We start from the raw sequence: 13,691 nt of genomic DNA on the forward strand, positions 1-13,691 counted from the left end.
GGGGCGACACAAACACACACAAGCTTGAAGATTACTAAGCGAGGGGTTCAGATAGATAACTTATTTCTTTTGATAGTAAGGCCAATGATGGGGCACTCACGCACGTATCACCGAGCTTCTGAATTCTGTGCGCCTCGCTAATCTCACGAGTTCGTTGGTCCCTGTACTTTTTTATTATTTCGCACTTTTCAAATAAGGGCTTGCACCCGCATTGTCGACAATGGTCAGAAAGATGACTGGTGGGAACGCCTTTTAACGTGTTCGCATGTTCGCGCAGGCGGTCATTAATGCATCTGCCTGTTTGGCCTACATACATCGGCCACACGGAGAAAAAGGGATTTCGTACACAACGTTGACACAGCATTTGACAAACTTTCGGGCGTGATTCTTCGTACATGATGGCTTTTTGTTGCCTTCGGCATTTACCCGCTTACAAAGACCAGATAATTTGTTCGGAGCTGAAAAAACCACCTTCACACCCGCTTTTTTCGCTACTCTGTTAGCTACTCTGTTAGAAATGTTAGCGCCTTTTCCGTCGATGTCAGGGACTTATACTATTCCCTGCCAAAGAACCTCCTCTGTGAAGAAGTGTCAGAGTGCATTGACCGCCACGGCGCCGTGAAGTTCCAGAACTCGTGTGGAGTGAATGTGAGCCATTTTTTAGAATTATTGCGCTTTTACTTGCAGTCTACTTTTATCTCCCACGACAACCGGCTAATGGTTCAGAAAGAAGGAATTTGCATAGGCTCCTGTCTTGCACCGGTACTTAGCGATCTTTTAATGGCCCGCTTTGACAGAAGCCTAATGGATAACCTTGACCAGACGTTAACACTTAAGGTGTTCCGATATGTTGACAATTATCTGATAATTTTTAACCTTGACAAACGTCACCCGCGCAAACTTTCGGAACTAATATTTGACGTTTTTAAAACTCAACTTCAACCACTTAACCTGACTAACGAACTTCCGGTAGATTGCAAAATTAGGTTTTTAGACATGCATTTTTCGTTCACCCCTAATCACGTTTGCTGGTCGTATGAGCCGCGGTCGAAGAAGGCGCTTTTACCCTACTCTTCGGCGCACTCTAAACTTGTGAAACAAGGCATAGCAAATTCCTGCTTAAAATCAGCCCTTACGCGCTCTTGTAAGCATGTGGTCGAGTCTAGTTTTTTGAGGCAAGTCGACCGTCTAATTGATGCGGGGTTTCCTAATGCCTTCATCATGAGTGTTGCAGAACGGCTGGTTCGTGACCTAAAAAAGAAGCCCAATGTAGATAGTGACCAGCCTGAAAAGAAAGAAAAAGAAAAACTAGCCGTTATACCCTACATTCACCGAGTCTCACACAATGTAAAAAGAGTAGCGAAAAAAGCGGGTGTGAAGGTGGTTTTTTCAGCTCCGAACAAATTATCTGTTCTTTGTAAGCGGGTAAATGCCGAAGGCAACAAAAAGCCATCATGTACGAAGAATCACGCCCGAAAGTTTGTCAAATGCTGTGTCAACGTTGTGTACGAAATCCCTTTTTCTCCGTGTGGCCGATGCTATGTAGGCCAAACAGGCAGATGCATTAATGACCGCCTGCGCGAACATGCGAACACGTTAAAAGGCGTTCCCACCAGTCATCTTTCTGACCATTGTCGACAATGCGGGTGCAAGCCCTTATTTGAAAAGTGCGGAATAATAAAAAAGTACAGGGACCAACGAACTCGTGAGATTAGCGAGGCGCACAGAATTCAGAAGCTCGGTGATACGTGCGTGAGTGCCCCATCATTGGCCTTACTATCAAAAGAAATAAGTTATCTATCTGAACCCCTCGCTTAGTAATCTTCAAGCTTGTGTGTGTTTGTGTCGCCCCCTCCCCCCCCCCCCCCCTTTTCTTCGATGCCTTTATAGCCGTGCGCGGAAATAAAGCATTTGGTTGTTAGTCAGCGCTTCGTCCGTTTGTCCTTCCTTGTCCCGTTCTTCGCGCTGTTTTTTCGCTCATCAAAAAATGTACCAACCAGCCCAAATTTCCACCTTGTTGAAGGACTGTAGGCGGGCGCGAGAGGCCCAGAACAAGGAGTGGGGTATCCTTCGTCGGTACCCCACGTCGGGAAACCTCCTCTTGTTCAAACGGGCCAAGGCATTAGGAAAACGTGTGCGCCGTGAGGCAAAACGAGAGAGTTGGCGTACATTCATAACATCAATAAACTCCTACACAGACACACGGAAAGTATGGACACGAATACGGAAACTCAAGGGACAACAAACACACAGCCTGCCTCTAGTCAGCACTACAGGGGACACACTCGAAGACCAGGCTGACACACTCGCACAACACTTCCAACACGTTTCTAGTTCAGCACACTACACACTTTCATGAAACACAAACAAACGGCCGAAAAGAAGCCTATACTAGATAACAATAGGTCAACATCTTCTTATAACTCAGAGTTTTCACTGCATGAGCTGAGGGCTGCTTTGAGCACGTGTAAACCCTCAGCTCCAGGCCCAGACAACATCACATACACAATGATACAACACGTGCACGCAGACACTCTTCTAACACTCTTACACCTATATAACAAGATTTGGCTTTCGGGGCACATTCCAAACTCTTGGAAGGAGGCTATAGTTGTAGCTTTCCTGAAGGAGGGAAAGGACCCGTCGTCCCCCTCAAGTTACCGTCCTATTGCCCTGACGAGCTGCCTGTGCAAGCTTTTCGAGAAGATGATAAATCGCAGGCTCGTGTACTTCCTTGCGTACAACGGTCTTCTCGAGAGCTGCCAGGCAGGCTTCAGGGCAGGGCGATCCACGAATGATCAACTCGTAGCTCTTGAATCGTATATGAAGGATGCCTTCGTGCATAAACAGTATTGCGTAACTGTGTTTTTCGACCTCGAGAAGGCCTACGACACCGCTTGGCGCTACGGGATCCTCAGTGACCTGAAGTCGTTCAGTGTCTCGAGTAACATGTTAAACACTCTTGTCAGTTACCTGTCAGGAAGAACGTTTCGAGTGAGAGTCGGTGGTGCACTCTCAAGGGTTCACGTGCAAGAAAATGGCGTGCCACAAGGTGGTGTGTTAAGCTGCACTCTCTTGATAGTAAAAATGAACTCTCTTGGTAAGGCACTGCCACCCACAATCTCTTCTTCCATGTATGTGGATGACGTCCAGATATCCTATAAATCATGTAATATGTCAATCTGCGAACGTCAAGTCCAGCTTGGTGTCAAGAAACTTACCGGCTGGGCAGACAAGAATGGGTTTAAATTGAATCCTGCGAAAAGCTCCTGCGTTGTGTTCTCCAGGAAGCGCGGGGTCCATCCGGACCCAGACATTACTCTTAATGGCGTGTCGCTTCCTGTGAACAAGGAGCACAAGTTCTTAGGTGTGGTGTTTGATCACAAACTCACATTCATTCCCCACATCAAGGAACTTAAAAATAAATGTCTCAAAACAATGAATATACTTAAGGTTCTCTCCCACCAATCCTATGGTTCCGACAAAGAACTCTTGCTTCGCTTGTATACTGCTTTGGTTGGGTCTCGTTTGGACTATGGCAGTGTGGTGTATGGGTCGGCGACTAAGACGGCCTTGCGAATTCTTGATCCAGTTCTACACCTGGGCCTTCGTCTTTCGTCAGGTGCTTTTCGCACTAGCCCTGCTGAGAGTCTTTATGTTGAGTGTAATAAGTGGAGCCTTGAGAACCAATGAACGTACATGGACCTGCTTTATGCTTTTAAAATTTCATCGCTGAATAATCATCCTTTTTATCCTGTCTTTAACGACACATCCACATCTCTGCTCTTTGTAAATCGCCCATCCGTTCCTCTGCCCTTTTCACTTAGAGTGAAAGAGCGAGCCTCGGATCTCAGTGCTTCGTTTTTAGATGTGTACAGGTCATCCTTTTCAAACAGTTTACCGCCTTGGCAAGTTCGTCCTGTGTCCTCCGACCTTTCTTTTATGAAACTTGACAAAAATCGGGTACCGCGAGCTGCAATACTGCAGCACTTTCTGTCTCTGCAGTTTAAATACCCACTTGCAGAATTTTACAGTGACGCGTCTAAAACCTCCACTATGGTCTCCTGCGCTGCTCATGGTCCGAATTTCAGTGCAGCCAGAACCATGAGCGTCCACACGACAATTTTTTCAGCAGAAGCGCATGGGATTTTGCTGATTGTACGACACATACATGAAAATCAAAATCCGAAGTCTATCATCTACACAGATTCCTTGAGTGTTGTTCGCGCACTGTCATCGCATACACCCCCCAAAAACCACATAGTTAATCTTGTATTTAACATTATCATGTCTGTGTATGCGCAGAAGCATCAGCTGCTCCTCTGCTGGGTCCCAGGACACGCTGGGATCGCTGGAAACGAGTTGGCAGACGAGAGGGCAGCTGCTGCTGCACTCAGGAACACTGTAGACATAACAACCGTACCCTACACAGACCTCAAGCCACACATAAGACAACACCTGCGCAGAACATGGCAAACACACTGGGACGAACAGACAGACAACAAACTACATGTAATAAAGCCACACTTGGGACGGTACACAGCTGACTCACGCAACAGACACACAGAAGTCGCCTTGGGTAGGCTGCTGATAGGGCACACCCATGCAACGCACTCGTATCTGCTGACGGGATCTTCTAGACCCCAGTGCAGCAGGTGCGGAGAGGCCCTATCCGTAGTGCACATACTAATCACATGCAAGGCACTTCACACAACACGACACAAACACTTCAGAGAACTCTACAGACAACATATTCCCCTACATCCATCGTTTTTACTAGGTGACGATGCCATTGTTTCCGTGAAACGTGTGTTTGAGTATTTGTCCGACGTCAAGTTTTTAAACCTCATTTCCTATCACGCATCATGAAATCTGGCCCTATACACCAGCCATGCTCATTGTCGTTTTGTGATTTTACTTTTGTTTTTGCTGATTTTACTTAGTGTTTAAGGTTTCACCCCTATCATCGACTATTGTTTTGGCGCTCTTTGCCCCAGTTCGCCTTGCGCCATAAACATCCAACGATCATCATCATTTCATGCTACTGGCTTTGCAATTGTCTATGGGGTCGTCGGGACCAGATCACTTGGCCCACATCAGTTTTCCCCGACACTGTAAAGTACCGTGCCCATACCGTTGGCACTTGAAGCGCCGACGATGATTAGGAACATAGGGACGGACTTCACAGCGGATGACGGCTGCATTTAGGTATTGGGGGAAGTTTCAACGGTCGGAAGTGAGGATGACATGCTTTGTTTTTCATTCGCGGTTTTCTTTACGGATGGTTGTTAGTCTGACCGCTGCAACGCCTTGCTCACGCAGGCCCTCCAGCAAGTCAGAGTCTTTTTCCTCCTTAAGGGCAAATTCTGAGATAACACCTTGGCATGTGTTTAAAATGCGGTGAGGAGTGACCTTAATTTGCAAGTTCCGATCATGCTCTGTTGGAGGAGGATTTTAGACTTGTTGATTCTGTATTACCACATAGATTTCACCACCGGTTAGCTTTTTCGCTTTGTAGTTCTTGCCCAGAATGTTTTCAAGACATTTAGCGATGAGCAAGGCTGACTTTTACTTTGGTATTTCAGATTTTTCGGCGGATTCTATGATCAAATAACGGGGAAAGTTGTCGGGCTTGGTAGGATGTAAAATTAACTTTGGTGCGACCCCTTTTCGGGGGCCGATTATTGGGTTTGGAAAATTTTGAAAGAACCATCAGGCATTGAAAAAAGCAGGGAACGGACTACTTTCTTCGTCGGCCTTACCCTTAAAGCTGAAGAGTTCCCTGAGCTCCCTGCCTGGTAAACAGACAGGAAGCCCATCCGCCGGAGCTTGCCCTGGGCTCTGACAGCCACTGTTTGTGGTTTCTGCCCTTAACCTTAAAACTCATTACCACGATTTGTTACAGCGTGAATATGGGTACTCGGGGTCCGCGGTGTCGCCAGTACCGTCACCAAGATTGCTCAAGGTGTCCCGTGTGGGGGCCGATTATGTTCCGTCCTTCCGCTACAGCAAAGCAGGTAGGTCTTTGTGGTCTAGACATTCCAGTAATTCTACGCGTAATTCAATCGAATGAATCAAATGCAAAGCTCCAACTGACTGGCTATGCATGCAGCCATCTTTCGCATCATTTAACATCGCTGCCCGTTGCAGCGCCCGTTCTGAGCCCGTCGCATCGCTGCCCGAAGAATCCGCAAGCAACTCCTCCTTGAAAGCAGCAATATACATCCCTTCCGCCTGAACACGAGTGCGTCAAAGCGTCGTCGCTGCAGCAGATGGCGAAGGAAGCCGCTTTGAAGGCGTCGTTCGCAATGCATCTTGAAATTGCACCCCGGAGCACTGTCAACTGCCTCTGTATGCGGCGGGGCAACCCCGAAAATGGCCCCGCGGCGGGACGCCCCAGTTTATCGAGGACGGATGGTCCGCGCTGGTGCGGTTTTTCGAGGTGGAAAAGCCGCACCGGTGCGCCCCGGTGTGCACCGGTGTGGTCTATCAAAGATCCTATCAGGAGGAAAGAGACGGTAGCGGAAGAGCATGAGAGGTGATCCGGAAAGAGAAGAGAGGCATTTAGTTGCCAGGGGGCGCCAGTCAACTATCGTCTCTCGGCGACATTTTCAACGAAAGTAGTAGATACGTGGCCATTTTTCTTTTTTTGTGTGGTTGGGGAGAATTAACGACAACACCACGTAGAAAACTTGACCGAGTTTCCAAGCATAACCACGCATAAACTTCGCCGGACGAAAATAAAGCTAGGTGGGGCCGCCAGCTTCGCTGTGTTCCAAGCCTACATGCTACTGGTGCGAAGTTGCCCGAGTTTTATTTTGTGTGGTTTCAGCAGTTTTGTAGCTGCTGAAACTTTATGATCGGCATTTATTGTGAAAGGGGGATCACTATATTGTAGATTCATTGCCCCCCTCTATCATGATCTCGAGCTTGTGGAACCGCCATTCCTCCGTGAAAATAATAACAGATAAGCGACTCGAGCGTACCTTGAGAGGACCTTGCTCGGATGAGAAGCGCTGCCGGCGCTTGCGGGTTTCAAAGAAGCTTAATTCCGCGCTTCTCGGTGGGAGCATGCAGTCCGGATTTAGGCAGTTTGGAAGGTGGAGGCAGTCACGGGTGCTCGGCGGACAGAAGAGGTTGTTCAAGCTTGCATAAGCATATGCAGCGTTAAGTCAAAGTGTTCCAGTGCGTAATGTTGAATTTTTCTTCAATTATGAGTGGCGGTCCATTTTACACGGTGACGCACGCCAAGTGGAAATATATAACCGAAAAGAACGACATATTTATCTGTACATAGCACATCACGGCTGTTTGTTGCATACTAGTTCAAAGATGACGGAAAGCATAGTGCACAACGTATACAAAGATTAAACTGACTGCATATGCACGAAATCTGATATGCTGTCAGTTTTGTCTCGCTAAAGTAGGCATCCAGGACGACTGTCGCAAAAAAACGTAATGCCACCTTTGCAAGATATTTTTAAAATGACGCACGGAAAAGGGCCGAGAATAATCTACATGCAGAGGCAGCGATATTAACAAGAAAATACATATAAACGTTCCCTCCTTTTCTCAGGACTGCATTTTATAAGCGCAAGATTTCTCAGTACCCTCCACGAAATCGGGTGTTTTATTGAGGCGGCAAATCAGCATCAAGCGTACGTAATGCATTTTGGTTAAGGAAAATCCTCCAACTTCTTTCGCGCTCGCAGATATGGTAATCCGACTTACGCCAAACGCAAAAAATGCGCGTCCATAGCACGCGTGATGGACGGATAAGGGAATCTGTTCCAAATGGAGGATTGCGTAAGGCAATATTTCAGTTTTGGGGGGTGTTTTTGACATCCTTATCAATAGCTTTTGCGAGTTTGCCGTGGTAAATGGAGCAACGGAAGAGAGTAGAGTGCTAGGCCCCGAGGTGCACCCAGAACTTCTGTAGTGCACTCGGCGCGCAGATAATGTGGGGCAAATCATCTCACCACCAAAAAACGGACCCTTAATTCAAACCATATTGGTAAGGCTGCTAAGTTGAGAATAACGTTGAATGTTAACTAGAATTAGTACCCTACCCGGTTAGAATGCGGGAATGAACGTTACAATCCTTTTTCCACGAACCACTTCTGCTTCCCTCGTTCATTCATTCACCATTTTTTCATATTTTTTCACAGTAAAAAAGAACAAAAACCCCTTCTGTTAAGTGAAAGATGATTAAAACGTGCAGATTCCTACGATGCAACATGAGTCCAGGACAAAGCGCAAAATCCAAACTGCTTCGACGGTGTCCGCATGGCGCATTAGGATAGAAGTCGTCTTTATAACACGCGGAATACAGGTTCGGTTCCGACCACAAGAAGCGTTCTTTTTAGGCGCTTCATGTACCTCCGGTTATCAAAATCGTCTTCTTGGGAAACCGATTCCCTCACCTCGGCTGTCCTGCAGAGGGTTTTGGCTACTGGGCGGTCGCCATCACTGAGGCATCGGAAGCTTTGCTTTAACAGAAAAGATAATTTAGCGTGGTGGTGTGCCGATGATGGTTGCATTTTAATGGCGCAAGGCGAACTAGGGCAAACAGCAGCAAAAACAGGTGGTTACCTGGCATAGAATAAATGTGAATACTAAAACTGATCAGCAACAGAGATTAATACAAATAAAGACAATGGAAATGGCTGGTGTAGAGGGCCTGGTATGCATGATAAGATATGAGATATCAGATTGGGGTGGGGTGCATATGGAAGACATTCTCAGATAATGAATAGCAGCCTACCATTGTCGCTGAAGAAGAAAGTGTACGACAGCTGCATCTTACCGGTACTCACCTACGGGGCAGAAACTTGGAGGCTCACTAAGAGGGTTCAACTTAAATTGAGAACGACTCAGCGGGCAATGGAGCGGAAAATGATAGGTGTAACATTAAGGGTCAAGAAGAGAGCGGAGTGGGTCAGGGAGCAAACTGGTGTTAAAGACATATTAGTAGAAATTAAGAAGAAATGGACGTGGGCAGGGCATGTAATGCGAAGGCAAGATAACCGCTGCTCATTAAGGGTAACAGAGTGGATCCCTAGAGAAGGCAAGCGTTGCAGGGGGCGGCAGAAAGTTAGATGGGCAGATGTGATCAAGAAGTTTGCGGGGATAAATTGGTCACAGTTGGCACAGGACCGAGGCAATTGAAGAATAATGGGAGAGGCCTTTGCCCTGCAGTGGGCGTAGATAGGCTGGTGATGAGGAATACTAAAAAGCACGTTGAACAGAAAACATTGGTTCACCACCTAAGAAGTGCGATGGGTGGAGTGGGATTTGTCGTCTGTAGATTTCTGGAAAGTGTCTGCGTCGTGCGGTGTCGAGTGCCTTGCATGTGATTACTATGTAAACTACGGATAGGCCCTCTCGACACCTGCCGCACAGGGATCTCGAAAACCCAGTGAGCAAGTGTGAATGTGTTATGTGAGTGTGCGTTATCAGTAGCTGGCTAAGGCTACTTCCGTGTGTCTTTATATCTGTCCGTTATGTATTTTCCTAAACGTGGCTTTACAGGGTGTAGCTTGTTGTCTGTTTGCGTATCCTATGTTTCCTGCCAAGATTTACGAAGAGCCCTTTGTACCAATGGTTTCAGGTCGAGGTACGATGGGGCTGCGGAGAGCGGCTTCAGCAGCATTCTGGTCAGCGACTTGGTTTCCTAGAATGCCGCTGTGTCCGAGAACCCAGCAAACAATCACTTTTAGTTTGGAGTTATAGGCAGACATTAGTGATCTAATTGAGCAATTGAGAACAGAATTTCTTGTTTCTTTGAAGGATTGTAGAGCTCCAACTACATTTAAAGAGTTGTAAAGATTTGGGAGTGTTGTGTTAAGGTTTGTGTGATGGGCTGCACTGTAATTAAAATGTCATACGCTTCCGCTGTTGATATACTACTGTTTATGTTTAATGTCCTTGTGCTGGAAAAGTAGGGACCACGTGCAGTACATGACACCGCAGAAGACGACTTGGGTGCATCTGTGTGAAAGGCACTGTAAGGGTATTTGCCTTTCAGTTGTAAAACATGTTGCACTATTATCTCTCTGGGCGCGTTTTGCTTGTCAACAGACCTAAAGGGACACTGAAGTGAATTTGTCAAGCTCCCGTTTTTGCTTGCACTGCGTAGAATGGCTCAAATTAGCACACTTTTCATCGTTTATCCGGTTGACAAATCGGTAATTATTTTACAAAGCGCGAAAGAAGAAAAACTACCATGCGCGGTTTGCGGCGGCCGCACCAACTAAGGCTGTGACGTTGGGAGGAGGGGGCACCGTGATTGGACGATGCCCAAGGTTAGCAATCAAACAAGTTTCGGTTTCGGTTTCGGTTCTGTAAAACACAACCAATGGCGTTGTTGGATGGGCATTCTCAATATCTCAGTAATCATCGTACCGCGCTTGTGCCATGTTGCCGGCTGTGAAATGCATAAGATAAGCCTCCCAGGACGGCTTGGAATCGTAGCATTCACTAGCCGAGGCCTACGCAGTGCATGAACGCCCTCCGCGTCCCCGTAGATGCTCAAATGCCATGCGTTTTTCCCCTATATTTGGAGCTTGCCTCACTCATGCCTGCATCGTAAAAAGCGTGTTCGCACCAGGCCAAGGGTCTGTTGATTCTGGCCTGTGCCCACTGCCCGCAAGCAGTCGGTGCTTATGGCAACAGCACGCCAACGAGAACTCGCTAGCGCGCCAGTGCCAGCCTGCGCGCGTTCTGTAAACTAGTTCGTGGAGCAATGAACGTTGTGGCTTTAAGAAAAGTGAACTCAGTATAGAAAACATCGGCGGAAAACGAAAAAGTTAACTTATAAAAAAAAGCATGTACCTGCGGGGATTCGAACTTGTGACTTTCAAAACACTTGCGCTGACAAACCTAGCGCTCCAAACCACTCGGCCACGGGGGAGCGCGGCCGACCTTGGAAATATAAGGTATATAATGTATAACCAGTTTACACTTTTATTTAGTTTTAGCATTCCAAGCAGCTTAGGTGACTATTTGTTGTTTTGCGCTCGTGCAGTAAGCATCCCCCAATTTTCCACAATATATCACGTCTAGCAATTGCATTTCTTAGACGGAAACAGGGGTTTCCCCAGGCATCGAATCAAGGGGGGTGTCTGAATGGCTCTGGGGGGGGGGGGGGGTCATAAACTAGAAAAGCTGTTTTTTTATCCCACTAGTTAAATAATAGACGTCTGTTAACCAAACGCTCATCCCCGTGACGTACGTTTTTCATTTTCTATATATATATATATATATATATATATATATATATATATATATATATATATATATATATATATATATATATATATATATATATATATATATATATATATATATATATATATATCTATATATACAGAGAAGAAAAACTTCGAACAAGGTAAACGCACGATTGTGGCCTACGTTTCAGCAAAGAGAACTTGCTTTCCTCAGGGCCTCTTTGCTGAAACGTAGGCCACAATCGTGCTTTTACCTTGTTCGAAGTTTTTCTTCTCTTGTGTTCTCTACCATCTTCAAAGTTCTACTACTCCCTATATATATATATATATATATATATACACACACCTGAGAGACGGTACTTTCTATTCAATCTAAGAAAAAAACAAATTTAGAGAAATTAATTTTTTACCATGACAGGTCCGTATTCAGTTTTTTTTAATTTCTAGCCATTTTTCAACGTATAAGGACATTTTCGAACTTGTTACCGGGGCCAGTGACGAAATTTGAGTTCTTGAAACAATGTTTAGGTAGTACACGAAAGCCTTTGAAAGCCTTTGTTGTGTGCACATACGAACTTTCCACGAGCGGTCGAAAAAAAGGAAATAAATACGTGCAACGCTAACAGCAAGCTCGGGGGGGGGGGCGCACTTTTGTTTATTTTACCCGAGGCTACTGCCAAGAATAGCAGACGGGCAGCCCGCGCATGCGCAGATCGATACTGAAAAAGGTCCATACAAGGACTGACAAGAGTGAAATTTGGGGATTCAAGGGGGGGGGGGGGTGCAGAAAAACTAGGGGGGGGGGTCTACACACCCCCTAGGGGGGGTGTAGGGAAATCACTGGACGGAAAAGCGTTCGCAGATGCGTAGTCGTGCTGCTGGCCGCTGTGCTGTTCGCCCAGCGCAAAAAAGTGCTTCCCGCACGCTAGTTTTACGCTGTACGGTAAAAATATCAGTTGATTTTACTTCCTTAGTACCTATATTGACTTCACTGACTCTTCTCCCGCCTTCAAGAGGCCTTATATTTTCCTACTGGCGTACCAGTCAGCGAAGCGCCGCATGTGCGCTTGTGCAGCGCTTGTGTGAAGCGACCTTGACTTGGAGCTAGATACAGTGTACAAAATAACCAAGTAAAGAAAGGCACATTCTTCCATTCCCAAACGTGTCCTGGCTTCATTTCAACTAACCGAACGAATTGCGACGACCCGTCGGCGGCCGGCGGACGAAACGCTGGGCCGACTGACTCGGTCTGAAGGCCGGGGAGCCGTGCAGTTGCGCAGCCGTGCAGACGTCGCGAGCTCGGCTCCTCGCGACGTCACACGAAAACGCCACAGAAAATGGGCGAGCGTAAAGAGAGGAGGACAGCATTTGCGGATTAATTTTTCTACTAAATAAAATCGCGTAAACGCGCCCAGAGTGGTCGAAACATGGCCTGGGGACTCCGGACTGCAATTTGCGCTAGTAATCCCGCAATGTTTACATATCACTTCAGTGTCCCTTGAAAGGATATGCCACAACAGATTGCTGACCTGTCCCAAGGCGGCACGAAGCCAGCAATAGATGACTTCATGCTCTCTGTAAATGAAATTCCTCGTCCCTCCCCATGGGCGCTCACTGTCAAAGAGAATGGAGCAGGTGAGGGTGGACGTGCTGCGTACAAATGAGCGGATGAGGTGTCGTTAAGAATAAATTACCTGGGTGATTTTTGTGGGGGTCACCGTAATGACATACAGCAGTGATATGAAAGTCCGCTGGTGTTCAAGGCTCCACTTGTCGCACTCTGCATATAGACGTTCAATGGGGCTCGTACGGAAAGCCCCGGAGGATGCAAGACGTAACCTCAAGTGCAGCACTGCGTCCAACATTTTCAATGCGGTTTTACAGGCTGTCCAATAGACGACAGTCCCATTTTCCAACCGTGGGCCAACAAGACTGGTGAAAACACGGAGTATTTCTTTGTCTGCTCCATAGGAGCGATGCGAGAGGACCTTCGGAATAATCAGTTTTTTTAAGCATTTATGTTTCAGATGCTATATGTGTCGAATAAATGACACTTTTTCGCCAAGCACCACGCCTAAAAATTTTTGTTCCTTCTTGATACGAATGAAAACACTTTTAAGTTTATTATCAGGTTCAGGATGGGTCCCACGCCTCCTTGAAGATACAACGCAAGGACACTTTTCTCGATTAAGCTTAAAACCATTCTTGTCGGCCCAGTCAGCACGTTTCTTAACACCAAGCTGGACTTGGCGCTCGCATATGGGCAGAAAAAGCATTTAAAGGATATTTGAACACATCTAAATACGTAGAGTAAGAGACTGTTGGCGGTAGTGCCTTCTCAAGTGAGTTCATTTTTACTATAAACAGTGTGCAACTTAGAACTTCGCCTTGCGGCACCCCGTTTTCCTGGACACGAACCCATGAAAGTGCACAGCCCACACCCACACGGAAGGTACTCTC

At 46.6% G+C, this 13,691-nt stretch overlaps 1 protein-coding gene across 1 annotated transcript in view; it reads left to right on the forward strand.

The window, feature by feature from the left end:
- Positions 1–13,691, forward strand: part of LOC144153518 (uncharacterized) — a 146,097-nt gene that overhangs the window by 100,572 nt on the left and 31,834 nt on the right. The window contains exon 3 of the mRNA XM_077685149.1: positions 504–1,595. Within this exon, the coding sequence (XP_077541275.1) occupies positions 504–1,595 (1,092 nt within the window). The remainder of the gene's footprint in view (positions 1–503; positions 1,596–13,691) is intronic.

The sequence above is a fragment of the Haemaphysalis longicornis genome, unplaced genomic scaffold (assembly GCF_048455015.1).
Source record: "Haemaphysalis longicornis isolate Haplotype H1 unplaced genomic scaffold, Haemaphysalis longicornis Haplotype H1 scaffold_9, whole genome shotgun sequence".
Lineage (NCBI taxonomy): Eukaryota > Metazoa > Arthropoda > Arachnida > Ixodida > Ixodidae > Haemaphysalis > Haemaphysalis longicornis.